Source organism: Mustela putorius, unplaced genomic scaffold (genome assembly GCF_011764305.1).
Source record: "Mustela putorius furo isolate JIRA1106 unplaced genomic scaffold, ASM1176430v1.1 tig00003854_pilon_pilon_pilon, whole genome shotgun sequence".
NCBI lineage: Eukaryota > Metazoa > Chordata > Mammalia > Carnivora > Mustelidae > Mustela > Mustela putorius.
In genome coordinates, this window is record NW_025422006.1 from 6,692,581 (window position 1) to 6,706,662 (window position 14,082).

The 14,082-nt window shown below is 36.9% G+C and overlaps 1 protein-coding gene across 6 annotated transcripts in view; it reads left to right on the forward strand.

Moving 5' to 3' along the window:
* Positions 1-14,082, forward strand: part of LOC101688030 (COBW domain-containing protein 1) — a 55,814-nt gene that overhangs the window by 29,282 nt on the left and 12,450 nt on the right. For all 6 annotated transcript variants that reach the window (XM_045065057.1, XM_045065060.1, XM_045065058.1 and 3 more), the window contains 4 exons: positions 996-1,042; positions 3,212-3,298; positions 6,195-6,239; positions 12,743-12,799. In XM_045065057.1, the coding sequence (XP_044920992.1) occupies positions 996-1,042; positions 3,212-3,298; positions 6,195-6,239; positions 12,743-12,799 (236 nt within the window). The remainder of the gene's footprint in view (positions 1-995; positions 1,043-3,211; positions 3,299-6,194; positions 6,240-12,742; positions 12,800-14,082) is intronic.

The following is a 14,082-nucleotide window of genomic DNA, read 5'->3' on the forward strand; positions in this document are numbered from 1 at the left end:
TTTATAAAATGAGAATAGCCATTTCCTCTAATCCTTTGAAGGCTAAATGAGATAATGTATGTAAAATGATTTAAGAATTTGTGAAGTTTGATTTCAAATACAAAGAATATTAATATAATCAAATTGCCTCTGACCTCACAAGGCAGCTTTTTCTTGTGACAGGGAGCAAGTATTGAAGGTTAAAGTAACGAAGGTGGAATGTTTTGCAGGATGAACCTTATGGGCATTGATGCCTTTAGGGGTTTAAAGAGAATTATGGAAAAGTAATAACTGCTTCTAGGGAGATGAAAGCTAGCTTGTGGGTCCCTGGGTCAGTGTCACATTTTTTTTTTTGGAGCTGGCTTGACTCCGGAGAGGTCAGCGAGGTAAACAGTTACACTGAGGGGCCAGGTCAGTCAGGTGTGGGTTTCTCTAAATGATCAGCTGTTCTTAGGCTAGAATTGGGGCTGAGGCCTTCCCACAGCTTGTTTCAAGGGAGTAGGAGGGGCTCAGCACTGAATCTGTATTGTGTGTGATGCTGGGGTGCAAAGTGAGGTATGGGACTGGGATGGATGGAAGTGTATTAGATTTTAAGAAAGTTTATTTCAGTGGTTACCTCTTTTATATGTAAGTAATAATGAATATTTAGAACAAAAACAGTTTTGTGAAAAGGAAGAGGCCTATAATTTGAACTGTAATGCTCTTTGTTTTTATTGACATTATTTAAATCTGGAAGGTTTTCCTTTTAAGAAAAAGGAGATGTCAGGGGGACAGAATTTAAGTCCTGCCCCCTCCCCCAAAAATCTCCCACAGGTTCACTGTGGGAAAATAATTACAAATGGGGAATAAAATTATTTCATTAGAAAAATTAGCTCTGCATTTGTGTATTCAGTAATAGAATTTGTTGAAATCTATATTAGAAGCAAGAAAGGTGTGTCAAAAGTAAAATTCTTTGTGTTGAAATTAGCATTTGTGTTTTCCCACAGTAACTTTTTTAAAACTTTGTTTTTGTTTAGCATTTAGAAGAAGAAAAACCAGATGGCCTTATCAATGAAGCTTCTAGGTATTCATATTCAAAGTATATATTGATTACTGGCTAATTGAAAAGAGAAAATTATTCTGAAAACCAAAGTGAGAAATACAGAAACAGAGTAAAGGAAAATTTGTTATCTTTTTTTCCTGAAATTGAATTGCCGTTTATAATGGTCTGATAACTAAAAAAAATTGTTTTAAAGATTTTATTTATTTATTTGACAGAGAGATCACAAGCAGGCAGAGAGGCAGGCAGAGAGAGAGGGGGAAGCAGGCTCCCCACCGAGTAGAGAGGTCCATGCTGGCCTCGATCCCAGGACCCTGAGATCACAACCTGAGCCGAAGGCAAAGGCTTAACTCACTGAGCCACCCAGGTGCCCTGATAACTAAAATTTTTTTTAAAACTTTTATATACAGCTTAAAATGAGTGTTGTTGGGCATAGCAGTTCTTTGAGAGGAGCTTGGGAATGGTGAACATTTAAAACTGTTTTTTTGTTCTTACATAGTTTCATTGGGATTCAAGAGGATTATAAAGAAAAGAGTTGGTTCACTTACTACCTTCTTCAGCAGTAATTCATTTCATTTACGTATTCACTGTTATTCAGAACAAAAGAGGAAGAAATATGAAAAAAGTTTTAATTGGTATTTAGAACATTTTTTTGTTTAGTACCTTCGTCCTAACTGGGTTGTCTTAAGACTTAGAAATATTTAAATCAGTTTGCCTACCCTAAGCATATTCTTCCTAACGGGGGAAGAAGGCTTTGGGATAATCCACTGTTGCTAAGTGCGCTGCTGAGGTTGGAGGGGGGTCTCCCTGAGATTTGCTAAGAATGACCCAGACAAATAATAGAAGGCAGGCAAGCACCTGGCTCCCTCTCATTCTGCGGTATGGTGCTCTGTGATGCTGTAATCCTGCCCGAATTCTGCAGTGCGTAGGTAGGTATGATTCAGGTTAGACTGAACTTAAACACTTTTGTAATTTTCTTCCTTATTAAAGTATATTTATTATGGAAAATATAAATAAGCCAAATAGAAAATAGCAAAGTGTCATAAAAGCAACAATGAAAGTGGGGCACTTGGGTAGCTTGTTCAGTTAAGCGACTTGATTTTGGCTTAGGTCATGTTCTGTGGGTGTGAGATCCAGCCCAGAGTCAGGCTTTGTGCTCAGCAGGGAGTCTGCCTCTCTCTCTCTCACCCTGTCTCTCTGCCCCTTCCTCCCACTTCTTTTCTCTCTCTCAAATAAATACATCTTTAAAAAGCAATAAATAAAGTTAAATATAGAAGGGCTGCAATTTAGAGATAGTAACTGTTTATATTTGATGATGTCCACATTAAATCTTTATTCATAGAAGACTTAAACAGAAATGAGATTATGATGTAATGTACATACTGTTGAAACTTGCTTTTTCAGTAAATCAAAGTTAACTTATTTTTAAGAATTTGCCTATCTCCTTTGAAATAAATGGCTTTATCTTCAGGTAGCATAAAACTAGAATTAGGAATAAATAGTCTAGGGATTAGAATTTCTTGAAGAATTGAGGAAAATTTAAAGAATCCTCAGCTCTGCTACTCCTGTTAACAGAAAATAGAACTTCTATTTATAGTAAGCTATTTTGTTATCTAGCATTCTATCAATGGGACAGAATGGCATTCTTTAACTTGAATGTCTTTGTTTCAGTTTTACAGATACATGTACACAGATAAATTTCTAGTGATGATTAAGAAGATATTCGTTTACGATCCTGATGTATCTTCTGTAGTTTTAAAAAACATTGTTTAGTATTAGTGTTAATTTGTTTTATTTCTCTGAAAATTCCATGTGATAGCATGGAATATTTTAGTCAGTAGACTGTCCATATTTTTACCATACTGAATATCTGAATTATATGCATTTCATTACAAAGAAATTATGAGTTGAAAATGATTTTTGATTGTAAACTTTTGGGGTTTATCTTTTCAGTTTCAGAGTAGCAAGTGAGACCACTTAGTAAATATTTTTTGAATGACTATATGTGAAAACTGAATTTATATAGTGATAGATGGAATTTATTCCTACTATTTGAAGAATGATAAGTAGGAGTTAAAACAATTACCATATAGAATACTATATAGTCCTTAATGCTATTTGATCTGAAGATGTTTCTATTTTTAATTTCTTAACATTTCTCTTTTGACATCTGTTCTTTGTTTTCTAATATAGACAAGTTGCTTTGGCAGATATCGTCATCATTAATAAAACAGACTTGGTTTCAGAAGAGGATTTAAGCAAATTAAGAACAGCTATTAGGTATGAAGTTTTATGTGTTAACTACCTACAAATCCAAACTGCACCATACAAAATATTTTTCCAATGTTACCCTATAGAAACTTGAGGTTCAAGGTTGACGTGCTTCAAATACCGTTCTGGAATCACTTATTGTTGATGCCTAATTGACTCTTAAGTAAATAGTAATATATAAAATCATTCCCCATTTCTTACAGAATATAGTTAGAATTCATAGACTGATAGTCATGGTTTTCTGACTCCATCCTCTTTTTCCTGTCCTCTCTTTGACTCTTTCCCTGTAAAGAAGTTCTCCAGCTTAACTAAGGACGACTTACTTTCCCAAGGATGTGTCTTGCCATCTCCTTTCTTTACTCTTACATGTTCTCACTCTCACTCTGCAGTCCTTGAATTCCTTCGTTATCTCTGTTTTCTTTGCCCCCCTTTTTTTTTTTTAAAACAATTTTATCCATTCTGTAGAGTCCTCCCAGCATCTTCTTTTCTCCTTTGGGCCCCTGTGAAATCTGTCTTGAAGGTGGTCTCCTTTCCCTGAACCCTCACTGACCTGTCTTCCTTGACTGTCAACTAAATGTGTCTGTTTTCCAGCTTGCTTTAATGTCTTCAGAGTCCATGGCCAAGGTTGGTCAACATAGGACAATATGAATGGTGGTCAAATCTATGCTAAATGACCCAACAGTCATTTGGACTTTTCAAACGAGATAAGAGTTCAGAGACTTTGAATTATCTTTTAAGACCTAAATTAAGAAATGCCATCTACAAAGAGACATTCAATAGCTTTTATTATTAGTCATCTTTAATGGATGTAATCTGCTGACATCGCATTTTGATTCTGTCAGTACCAGGTTACATAGTATGTTATAAATTGAATCAGTAAAGGTAAGGCTCATGAGGAGATTGACTGCAGTGATTAATGATTAAAGAAGAAAGAAATTCCTATTTTTCTGCATATTTTGTTTTATTTTAATGTTAATATCCTTTGAGTCTTTACTACAGAAAACTAATACTGTCTGCATGTGGAGGGCAGGTAGTGCTGCATAGTGTTTAAGATGATGGACTTTGGAATGTGGTTGGGTTTTACTCCTTGGTCTGTTTCTTGGTGTGCTCTTTTAAATTCTCCTCTCTAAAATAGGAAATAATGACTACTTCATTAAGTTCGGTAAAAGCGTTCATGACAGTGTTGGTAAACTTAGCACTGTGCCTGACACAATAGCAAGTGCTCTGTTAGCTACTGTTATTGTTAGAGTGTTGATTTTGTTTCCTGGTTTACATAGTAATTTCAAGCTACAGTGTATAAAAGAAATAGAAAAATGGTTGATATTTTTGAAAAGTCTAGAAAGATGAAAGCAGTGAATGGAGATTAGTTCTTTTACCCCTTTTGACACTGGTCTCCTAAATTTTGTTTCTCTTTTCAAAATCCTCTACATCATTGTGATTTCTGGAAAGGAAAACAAATCCATGTAGCAAACATTTTTGTCACAAAAGGAAGGATTGTTGCTACAGTGCTTTCTGTCCGCCTGCTGACTGTTTAAGCTCAGGGTCTCTAACATTAGCACTGTTGACTGGTAGCCACTCGTTGCCGGCCTGCTCTGTACAGCAGTATCAGGAAAGAATTTGGACACAGTGCTTCGATAAATTATAAACCCTTTGGGTATTGACCCTCCATTTTACATCAGACTTGAAAGTGAACATATCTGAGAGGAAGTGGCCATCAGGTTATACAGTATATTCAGTAGAAAAGATTAAGAACCATGTGGAGTGGTAGAGAGACTTGACTTAGAATCATCGTAGATGGGAAGCCTTACCCATGAGAATAAGCTTGAAAAAAGGCACATATATTAAGCAAGTAATGCTAAAGGCAATGGAATTGTTGGTCTAAAGAGAAATAGATGAGGTGTATAGTATGTTGAAAAGAATTTAATAAGTATTTTGGTGCCATACAGAAGAAGTCCTCTTTCCTTATCTTAGTAGTATCAGAAAGGGAAGGATGGGGCAGACTGGGTATGGATTCTAGTTAAAGAACAAAGATGTTATTCTGTGGAAAAACCTGAATGCCTGACTTACTGTGAAAACTGAGGACAGGCTGGGGTCAAAACCACCTAACTAGGTTTTTATTTCTAGCCTGTGTATAGCCATTTCCACAATGTGTGCTTGTGGATAATTGAGTTTCAGTAAAGATAAGTCTTGATTTATCTTCTCATTTTGAGAACATTAGAATTACTGGATGTTTATGAATCATTTTTTTTTTTTTTTTAAAGATTTTATTTATTTCACAGACAGAGATTTCAAGTCAGACAGAGATCACAAATAGGCAGAGAGGCAGGCAGAGAGAGAGAAGCAGGCTCCCTGCTGAGCAGAGAGCCTCATGCTGGGCTCGATCCCAGGACCCTGGGATCATGACCTGAGCTGAAGGCAGAGGCTTAACCCACTGAGCCACCCAGGCGCCCTGAATCATTTTTTCTAAAGTGAAGGTCTCTTTATAATTCACAAAGTAGCCCCTAATTTGTCAGTTATGCTGTCATGTTTTAATACTGAAATGGAATATACCTGATTTATGATTAGATAAAAAATGATAAGCTATAAAAAAATGTAAGTTTTGGGGCACCTGGGTGGCTCAGTGGGTTAAAGCCTCTGCCTTCAGCTCAGGTCATGATCCCAGGTCCTGGGATCAAGCCCCGCATCAGACTCTCTGCTGCCTGCCTCTCTGCCTACTTGTGATCTCTGTCTGTTAAATAAGTAAATAAAATCTTAAAAAAAATGTAAGTTTTGTTTTTCTGTTTTTTTTTTCCTCTGGATGTATTTGTATATGCTTATTTTCTATTTTAGAAATAATATGCTTTTTGATCTTTAAAAAGTTTAACATTTACCTTTTTACCCTTCTCCATTTTTATGTTTATTTCAGATCAATAAACGGACTGGGAAAAATTTTAGAAACACAAAGATCAAGGTACTTTAAAAATCCATTCCCAATATTGACAGTAAATAATTTTAGTTAATAATTATTAAGTATTAATAATTAATATTAATCGATAAATAAGTTTGATTCTGTTATAAGAAAGATAAAAAAAATAGATACATGTGCCTTTTTAAAAAATGGGGCCCCAAAATGTTTTGAATGTTTTTTATAAATTAGTTTGTCATATTTGATTAGTATGTTTGCTTCTTATAGCTAAGACTAAGAGCCATGGTAAGACTGGGTAACTGTGCTTTTGTTTCATGAGGAAAAAAAACATGGGACTTTTCATCCACTCATAAAAGTAACTAGTATAGAAATCTGTAAGAGTATATTATATTACTAAGAATCTCTGGGGCGCCTGGGTGGCTCAGTCGTTAAGTGTCTGTCTTCAGCTCAGGTCATCATCACGAGTGCTGGGATCGAGCCCCACATCGGGCTCCCTGCTCAGCGGGAAACCTGCTTCTCCCTCTCAAACTCCCTCTGCTTGTGTTCCCTCTCTGGCTGTCTCTCTCTGTCAAATAAATAAATATATATTATATATATATATATAAATAACTAGGAAGCTCAGCTTGAGGTACTTAAATTGCATTCTAATATTTTTTAAAAACTTCTTAGTTTTTTGTATAGCTGCAAAAATAATCTGTCATGTAAAAATAGATGGAACCTTTATCTTTAAGTTCCTAACACATTCTTTTTTACATTTTTATTTCCGTTTCCTATAGGTTCTTCTGTCTTTTTATTCTGTTCATACAGATGTGCATTAGTTTATAAAATAGATACAGTCTTGAAACATCTGTGAAATGTATTTGTTTGGATTGAATTCGGTTTTCCAGTGAATGCTATTATGATTTCAGAAAATTTCTTACAGGGCTATGTCATTAAGCTCATTTTTTAGCAGGAATGGTTGAGCAGCTGATAGGCCCAGCAGCATGCAGCCAGCAGCTCTGGGGCTCACAGCTGGCAGTCTAGCGCCAACCCAGTCCTTAATTCAGAGATTCTTTCCTTGGAAGTGCAGCAGAGGTCTTAGCTGAGAGGCTTGTCTGCTATGGCAGAGATTAGAGGTGCTGACAGACTACCCTCAGCATTAGGCATGACGGAGGCAGCTGCTTGTGTGCATGTGAAGAGCCGGGGAATGAATTTGGTGTGCGTTCTCGGAAGCCACTCATCTGTTAGCAGCGTGTGGCAGAAGAATGCCCTTAGTGTAAGTCTTCTCCAGGCACACACCAAATGTGCTCCCTGCATTTCAGATTCCAGTGTAGAAAATCTCTCATCATCTAACCCGTACTAGAGCCATTCCTCAGTTATCTGTCTTCTTTCTATTGCATTTTTACCATTTTCTTTTTCCTTAAATTTTCTCTTCATTACAAAGTGACACACAGACGACCACATAAAGCTGAAAAAAGTTTTTTAAAAGACCATATCCATAAATAGCTGTGGTTCTAGTGTAGTAGCATTTATTTGGTTCACATTCACAAATATCTCAGGGTTTTTTTTTTATTAATTAATTTATTTTCAGCATAACAGTATTCATTATTTTTGCACCACACCCAGTGCTCCATGCAATCCATGCCCTCTATAATACCCACCACCTGGTTCCCCCAACCTCCCCCCACCACCCTGCCACTTCAAAACCCTCAGATTGTTTTTCAGAGTCCATAGTCTCTCATGATTCACCTCCCCTTCCAGTTTCCCCCAACTCCCTTCTCCTCTCTAACATTCCTTGTCCTCCATGATAACAAATATCTCAGTTTTTACAGGCCCCTGGATTTACGTTGCTTAATATTTTTTCTGTTTGTTTTCATTTTAGACCTTTATGCCCTGCATAAAGGTTTTATCTTGAAAAGATTATTATGAAACAATTTGATGTTTATATGACATTTCTAATAGTTGTTCTGTTATGTTATAGAACAGTAAACATGCAGTTATATATATAATATATATATCATATAATACATAGAATATAGTTACTTCAAGTGGGTGAATAAAATCTTTTTTCCTTTTTTTTTCTTTCTTCAGTGTCTTGTGTTTGACATTCTATCTGAGAATGTAGGGAATTTCTGAAATAGTACTTCCTTGCCATGAGGACTGAAGTTGGATTAGGATCTTTTTCAGTGAAGATCAGACCTCCATGGTAGAATTCTTACAATGGTCACGAATCTTACATTAAATATTTTCCCCAATTCCTTGAGGCACAGCAATTTGAGCTTTCCAGTTTAGAAAGGAAAGATCTGGTTTTTAACAAAATGGTTGAAATAATGGATGGAGGTTTTGTCCTACTGTGTTTGTTTTTTTGTTTTAAATTTTAATGCCTCAAGCATTTTGTGGCTGACAAACGCTGATAGTAGTAAAACTGACAATAATAAGACTGCTGTAAACTTACGTAGAAAAGGCTTACCTTGAATATTTAAGTTGAGGAATAAGAATCAGGTGTGGCATTGTCTTACTAATAGTAAGACTTAAGTTGACTTTGAGACAAATGGAAGTTCTAATAGGCCATATAGACTTCAGAAGTAGGGGTGGGAGATCAGAAGAAGAGCCATTCTTATCTCTCCCTGACTCCTTTTTAATCTTAGAGATTTCAGAGGATGGAACAGGAAAACCAAAATCCAGTTGTTCAGTAATAAGTTAGTCGGTTCAACAAACTGTTGGGCATTCTATTAGCTGCCAGACATTTCTTGGCTTGCTGAGGATTTAAGCAATGGATAAGGCAAAAACTCTGCCTTTGTGGTAGGTGATGAGTCATTTGGGGGAGCCAGAACTAAACAAACAAAACCCAATGTATTAACTATTATTAATATAATAGGAGTATTATTTGTGTTGGGTCCCATAAGAACAGGGATATAGAGGAACAACTGCTCAGCTCTTCTTGATGAAGATTCAGGAAATTTTGACTGAGAAGGTGACTACTGACCTCTTAAAGAATGAATAGGATTTTTCCAGATGAGCAAGAGTAGCAGTGGCTTTTTAGGCATAGGAAGATTTGTACTCCAGGGACCTGTAAGTATTTTAGAACAGCTAGAGTACATGGTGTGTGGCAGAGAGAAAAAGAGGTGTGACTGAGGAGATGGAGAACTTTCCTCAAAGGATAACTTTCCACAAAGGATCTTGACTGCCATGACATATACTTTGGATTTTTTTTCTGTGGGCAACGAGGAGTCAGTGAAAGGTTTTAAAAGCAGTATGAGTCCTGGGAGAAGGAATGAATATGGTGCAGTTCTCCATGGAAGGAAATACCAGAAGGAGGAACAATTTCCGGGTGAGGTAGTGGTAGCAGGGGTTTGGTAAAAGGTGTTGAGTTTTGGAGATACTGAGTTTGAGGTACGACTGGGGAAGGCCTTCAGAAATCTGGTTCTGAAGTTCAGGAGTTAACTTAACTATTGGATGGATTTGATGGTTCGTAGATCTGGGATTGGCGGGTGGCCCCTGTTTAGGAGACTTACTGAACTTTGGAAAAGTAACTAGCAGCCACTAACCCTGGGGTAGCAGCTAAACTCTGCTCCCCACTATGTAAAAACTGATGGAGGTAGTCTTTTAATTTTTTTATTTTTTGTATTACTGTTTTGAAATATTTGATGTTCTTATTTTTAAAGGAGGACACTTAATATATTTTATGCCATTGAAATTAGTTTTCTAATTGGATGAGTGAAGGAATTTATTTTCCGTGGTGGTACTAGATTTGGTCAGGTCCATGTTAACTCTAATCTGGAACCTTAAACTTTTCCTCTTTAATTCTCCATTGAGAATTTGGTGAGATGTAGTGAGAGGCTAGTGTTACTTTAGTCTCTATAGATTTTTTTTTCCCCTTCCCTTTCAACACCGCTGTAGCGTCCTCCAGCCCCCAATGGTTCCTGCAGCGGAGAGCCCCAGTCTGGGTAGGAGACTCCCCAGAGCTCCCCTAGCCCTATTCCAGTCCCCTCCCCACATGTACAGAAAAGAGAGGCATGTACCTGGCACCTCCAGCATCCCCAGCTCTGCCACAGGAGCAAGGGCAGTGGCTGGGTTGTGGCAGCCTCCATGAGGACTCTATTCTCTATAGATTTTAACCTCTGCAGATTTAGTGTTGATACTGTGTGTTTTGGAAATATCAAAAGATTCTGGGTATCAAGCAGAATTATTTCTAAATGTGTGATGTGGATTCTTAAGAACACTGTCAGAGTGAAACTATTTATTTTAAAAGCTTGTGTTTCAAAACTGACTTCTGGTATTCATACAGTTGGCCTGAATTTGATATTCAGACGATTGTCAGGTGTAGTTTTAAAACTAGCTATTTCCGGGACGCCTGGGTGGCTCAGTTGGTTAAGCAGCTGCCTTCGGCTCAGGTCATGATCCCAGCGTCCTGGGATCGAGTCCCACATCGGGCTCCTTGCTCCGCAGGGAGCCTGCTTCTCCCTCTGACTCTGCCTTCCACTCTGTCTGCCTGTGCTCGCTCTCACTCTCTCTCTCTTACAAATAAATAAATAAAATCTTTAAAAAAAAAAAAAAACTAGCTATTTCCTAAGGTAAAGACGATAAACTTGTGGGGCACCTGGGTGGCTCAGTAAGTTAAGCCTCTGCCTTTGGCTCAGATCATGATCTCAGGATCCTGGGATCGAGCCCTTTGTCGGTCTCTTTGCTCAGCGGGGAGCCTGCTTCCCCTCTCTTTCTGCCTGCCTTTCTGCCTACTTGTGATCTCTCTGTCAAATAAATAAATAAAATCTTTTTAAAAAAAAGATGATAAACTTGAGGGAGAAGTTCATTCATCTGTCACATATCAGTACAAATATTTACTCTGTTGTCATGGTGAAGATGGAAATATGTTTAATATTAAGGGTTTGATCTCTTATGTTAAGTTGTTATTTTAAAATTTTCTTTATGGAATATTTACTTCTTTGATGATTTTCCTGATTCTTTTCATCTAGGATGTCCAGAATGTGAAGTGTTGATATAGTTTATTAACATAGAACTTTGGAGTCTTACTCTTTTCGTAAGATAAGAATTTGTCTGCCTTGTGCCAGGATAAGTACTCCTAATCAAACAGTATTGTTGCCACAGGCACGAATATTTGGCTGACTCTTGGGAATCAACAAAACAGCCAGAGCCGGTCACTCCTAAGTTAGAAGAGGTGGTTTGGCTTACACATTGGCGTGTTTTTAAAAATCTTGAATTTGACTAAGTTTTGTTTTCCTTTTAAAAGAACTTACATGTTTGGCAAATTCCTGGAGTCTGATTTTGAAATTCATACTGTTGTGATTTTCTTGAAACTTTCCTTCATCGTAGCTTTGATTATAGAGAAATCACTGTCCTCTACTCTTTTACAAGCTCATGTAAGAATTGGAACTCACTAGTCTTTATGTATTTCAACCAAAACGAATGCTCTTTGATGTGATACTCTTTTAAAGATTTTATTTATTTATCTGACAGAGAGAGAGATCACAAGTAGGCAGAGAGACAGGCAGAGAGAGAGGAGGAAGCAGGCTCTCCGTTTTACAAGCTGGGATCATGACCTGATGGAAGAATTAACCCACTCACTAGTCTTTATGTAATCTTTTCAATAAGGGAAACGAACATATCTTTCTTGATGTGGATCAGTATCTTTTTTTTTATTTTAAATAATCTTAATCGTTTATAAATGTTAGTTCAGTAGTGTTAACATATTCACATTGTTGCGCAATAGATTTTACAGGACTTTTCTCATGGAACTGAAACTAATGTTTGACATTGCCATGGTCCCCTCCCCACAGCGTCTGGCAACCACCATTTTGTTATCTGTTCTTAAGAATTTGCCTACTCTATAACCTGGATGTTTCAATCACTGTCCTAATGCCAATACCTCTGATAATTCCCATGGAAGGAAATAAATGTTTCAGTCAATGCAATCCTGATCTGAAGGAAATAAACCACATTCTTTGACTGTAGATTAGTGTCCTAGAGTGAACATTTATACCTTAGTTGTTTGGCTCCTCATATTCTTAAAATATTACCTGTTATATCATGGTGGGGGGGGGGGAGTGAAGTAAAAGAAATCCAGACCTTCTGAAGGTAAGGTACTGTACTGTGCTAGTCTCTTTGCTTCTCTTCTTGCATTTCATCTTTTGAGTAATAAACTGCTGCTTTGTAAGGTTCTAGTTCTATAACTGATGTGTTTTTTGTTTTTGTTTTTTTGGCTGTAAAAATGTATTTGAAGTCAAGCTCATAAATATCCAGAATTAAAAAACAATTGAAGGTATAAATAAAAATATATGTAGTTTATTGAAGCAATAATCAAGTAATTTTCTGCCTTGAATTTATACTATTCACCATTTTTTGAATTTTATGAAGAAAATTATTTAAAAGATTTACAACAAGCTTTTTGTTCTTTGCTTGTCATTTTTATGTGTTTCCCAAATGGTATGATATGTTGATTAAATTTTACATCTACATTTTTGGCAAAAGATTCATAGAGATTTTTTTTCCTTGATTAATTGAACATATTTCACAGAATTGCCCACTGTTTACACTGGATTTCTTCCTTTTAGAGTTGATCTTTCTAATGTATTAGATCTTCATGCCTTTGACAGTCTTTCTGGAATAAGGTATGTATTCTGTATTTTGTTCACTTTTTTTGGTAATGTACTTTTTATTCCATGATTGTAGAAGTTACAGGAATGATTTATACAGATGTGCACTTGTTTTAAGTTTCTGATCATTTCCATGGTTTACAAGATCATTCCTAATGTTTAGATTCTTAAAATGTTATTAATTTGTTGTTTGGAAATCACAGTACATTTTCCTAAAGAAATTTTAGTATAAAAGGTAGTTAACTTTAAGGATCCATTTTTAATATTTCTACACCAACCACTGTGCGTAATACTTTCTATGAGAAAAATGGATGAAATACAAAAAAAATTTTAGCTTGAGATATTCCTACACACTTCTCCTTTCTCTTAAGTGATGGATCACATTCCTGTTTCTTTCCCTAAGGAATCTTTTTTTTTTTTTTAAAGATTTTATTTATTTATCTGACAGAGAGAGAGATCACAAGTAGGCAGAGAGACAGGCAGAGAGAGAGGAGGAAGCAGGCTCTCCGTTGAGCAGAGAGCCCAATTTGGGGCTCAATCCCAGGACCCTGGGATCATGACCTGAGCGGAAGGCGGAGGCTTAACCCACTGAGCCACCCAGGTGCCCCTGGAGGTAATCTTTTGATAAGGGAAAGGAACATATCTTTCTTCCCTGGACATCAGTATCTTTTTTTTTTATTTTAAATAATCTTAATTGTTTATAAATGTATAGTTCAGTAGTGTTAAGTATATTCACATTGTTGCGCAATAGATTTTACAGGACTTTCTCATCTTGCAGAACTGAAACTCTGTTGAATGACAGCTTGCCATGGTCCCCTCCCCACAGCGTCTGGCAACCACCATTTTGTTATCTGTTCTTAAGAATTTGCCTACTCTATGGGCACCTGGGTGGCTCAGTCACTTAAGCGTCTGCCTTTAGCTCAGGTCATGATCTCTGTGTTCTGGGATCAAATCCCGCATCTGGCTCCCCACTCAGTGGGGCGTCTGCTCTTCTCCCTCTCCCTCTCCCTCTGCCTGTCCCCACCATTTGTGCTCATGCTCTCTTTCTCTCTCTCTCTCTCTCTCAAATAAGACAAATCTTTTAAAAAAAAAATAAAATAATTTGACTACTTTAGATTCCTTATACCAGTGGAAATATATGGCATTTGTCTTACTGTAACTGGCTTATTCACTTAGTCCTCAAGGTTCATCCATGTTGTAGCATGTGACAGTTCTTTCCTTTTCATGCTAAATACTACCCCATCATATGCCTGTGTTACATTGTGTTTATCCAGTCATCCAGTGATGGGCATTTGGCT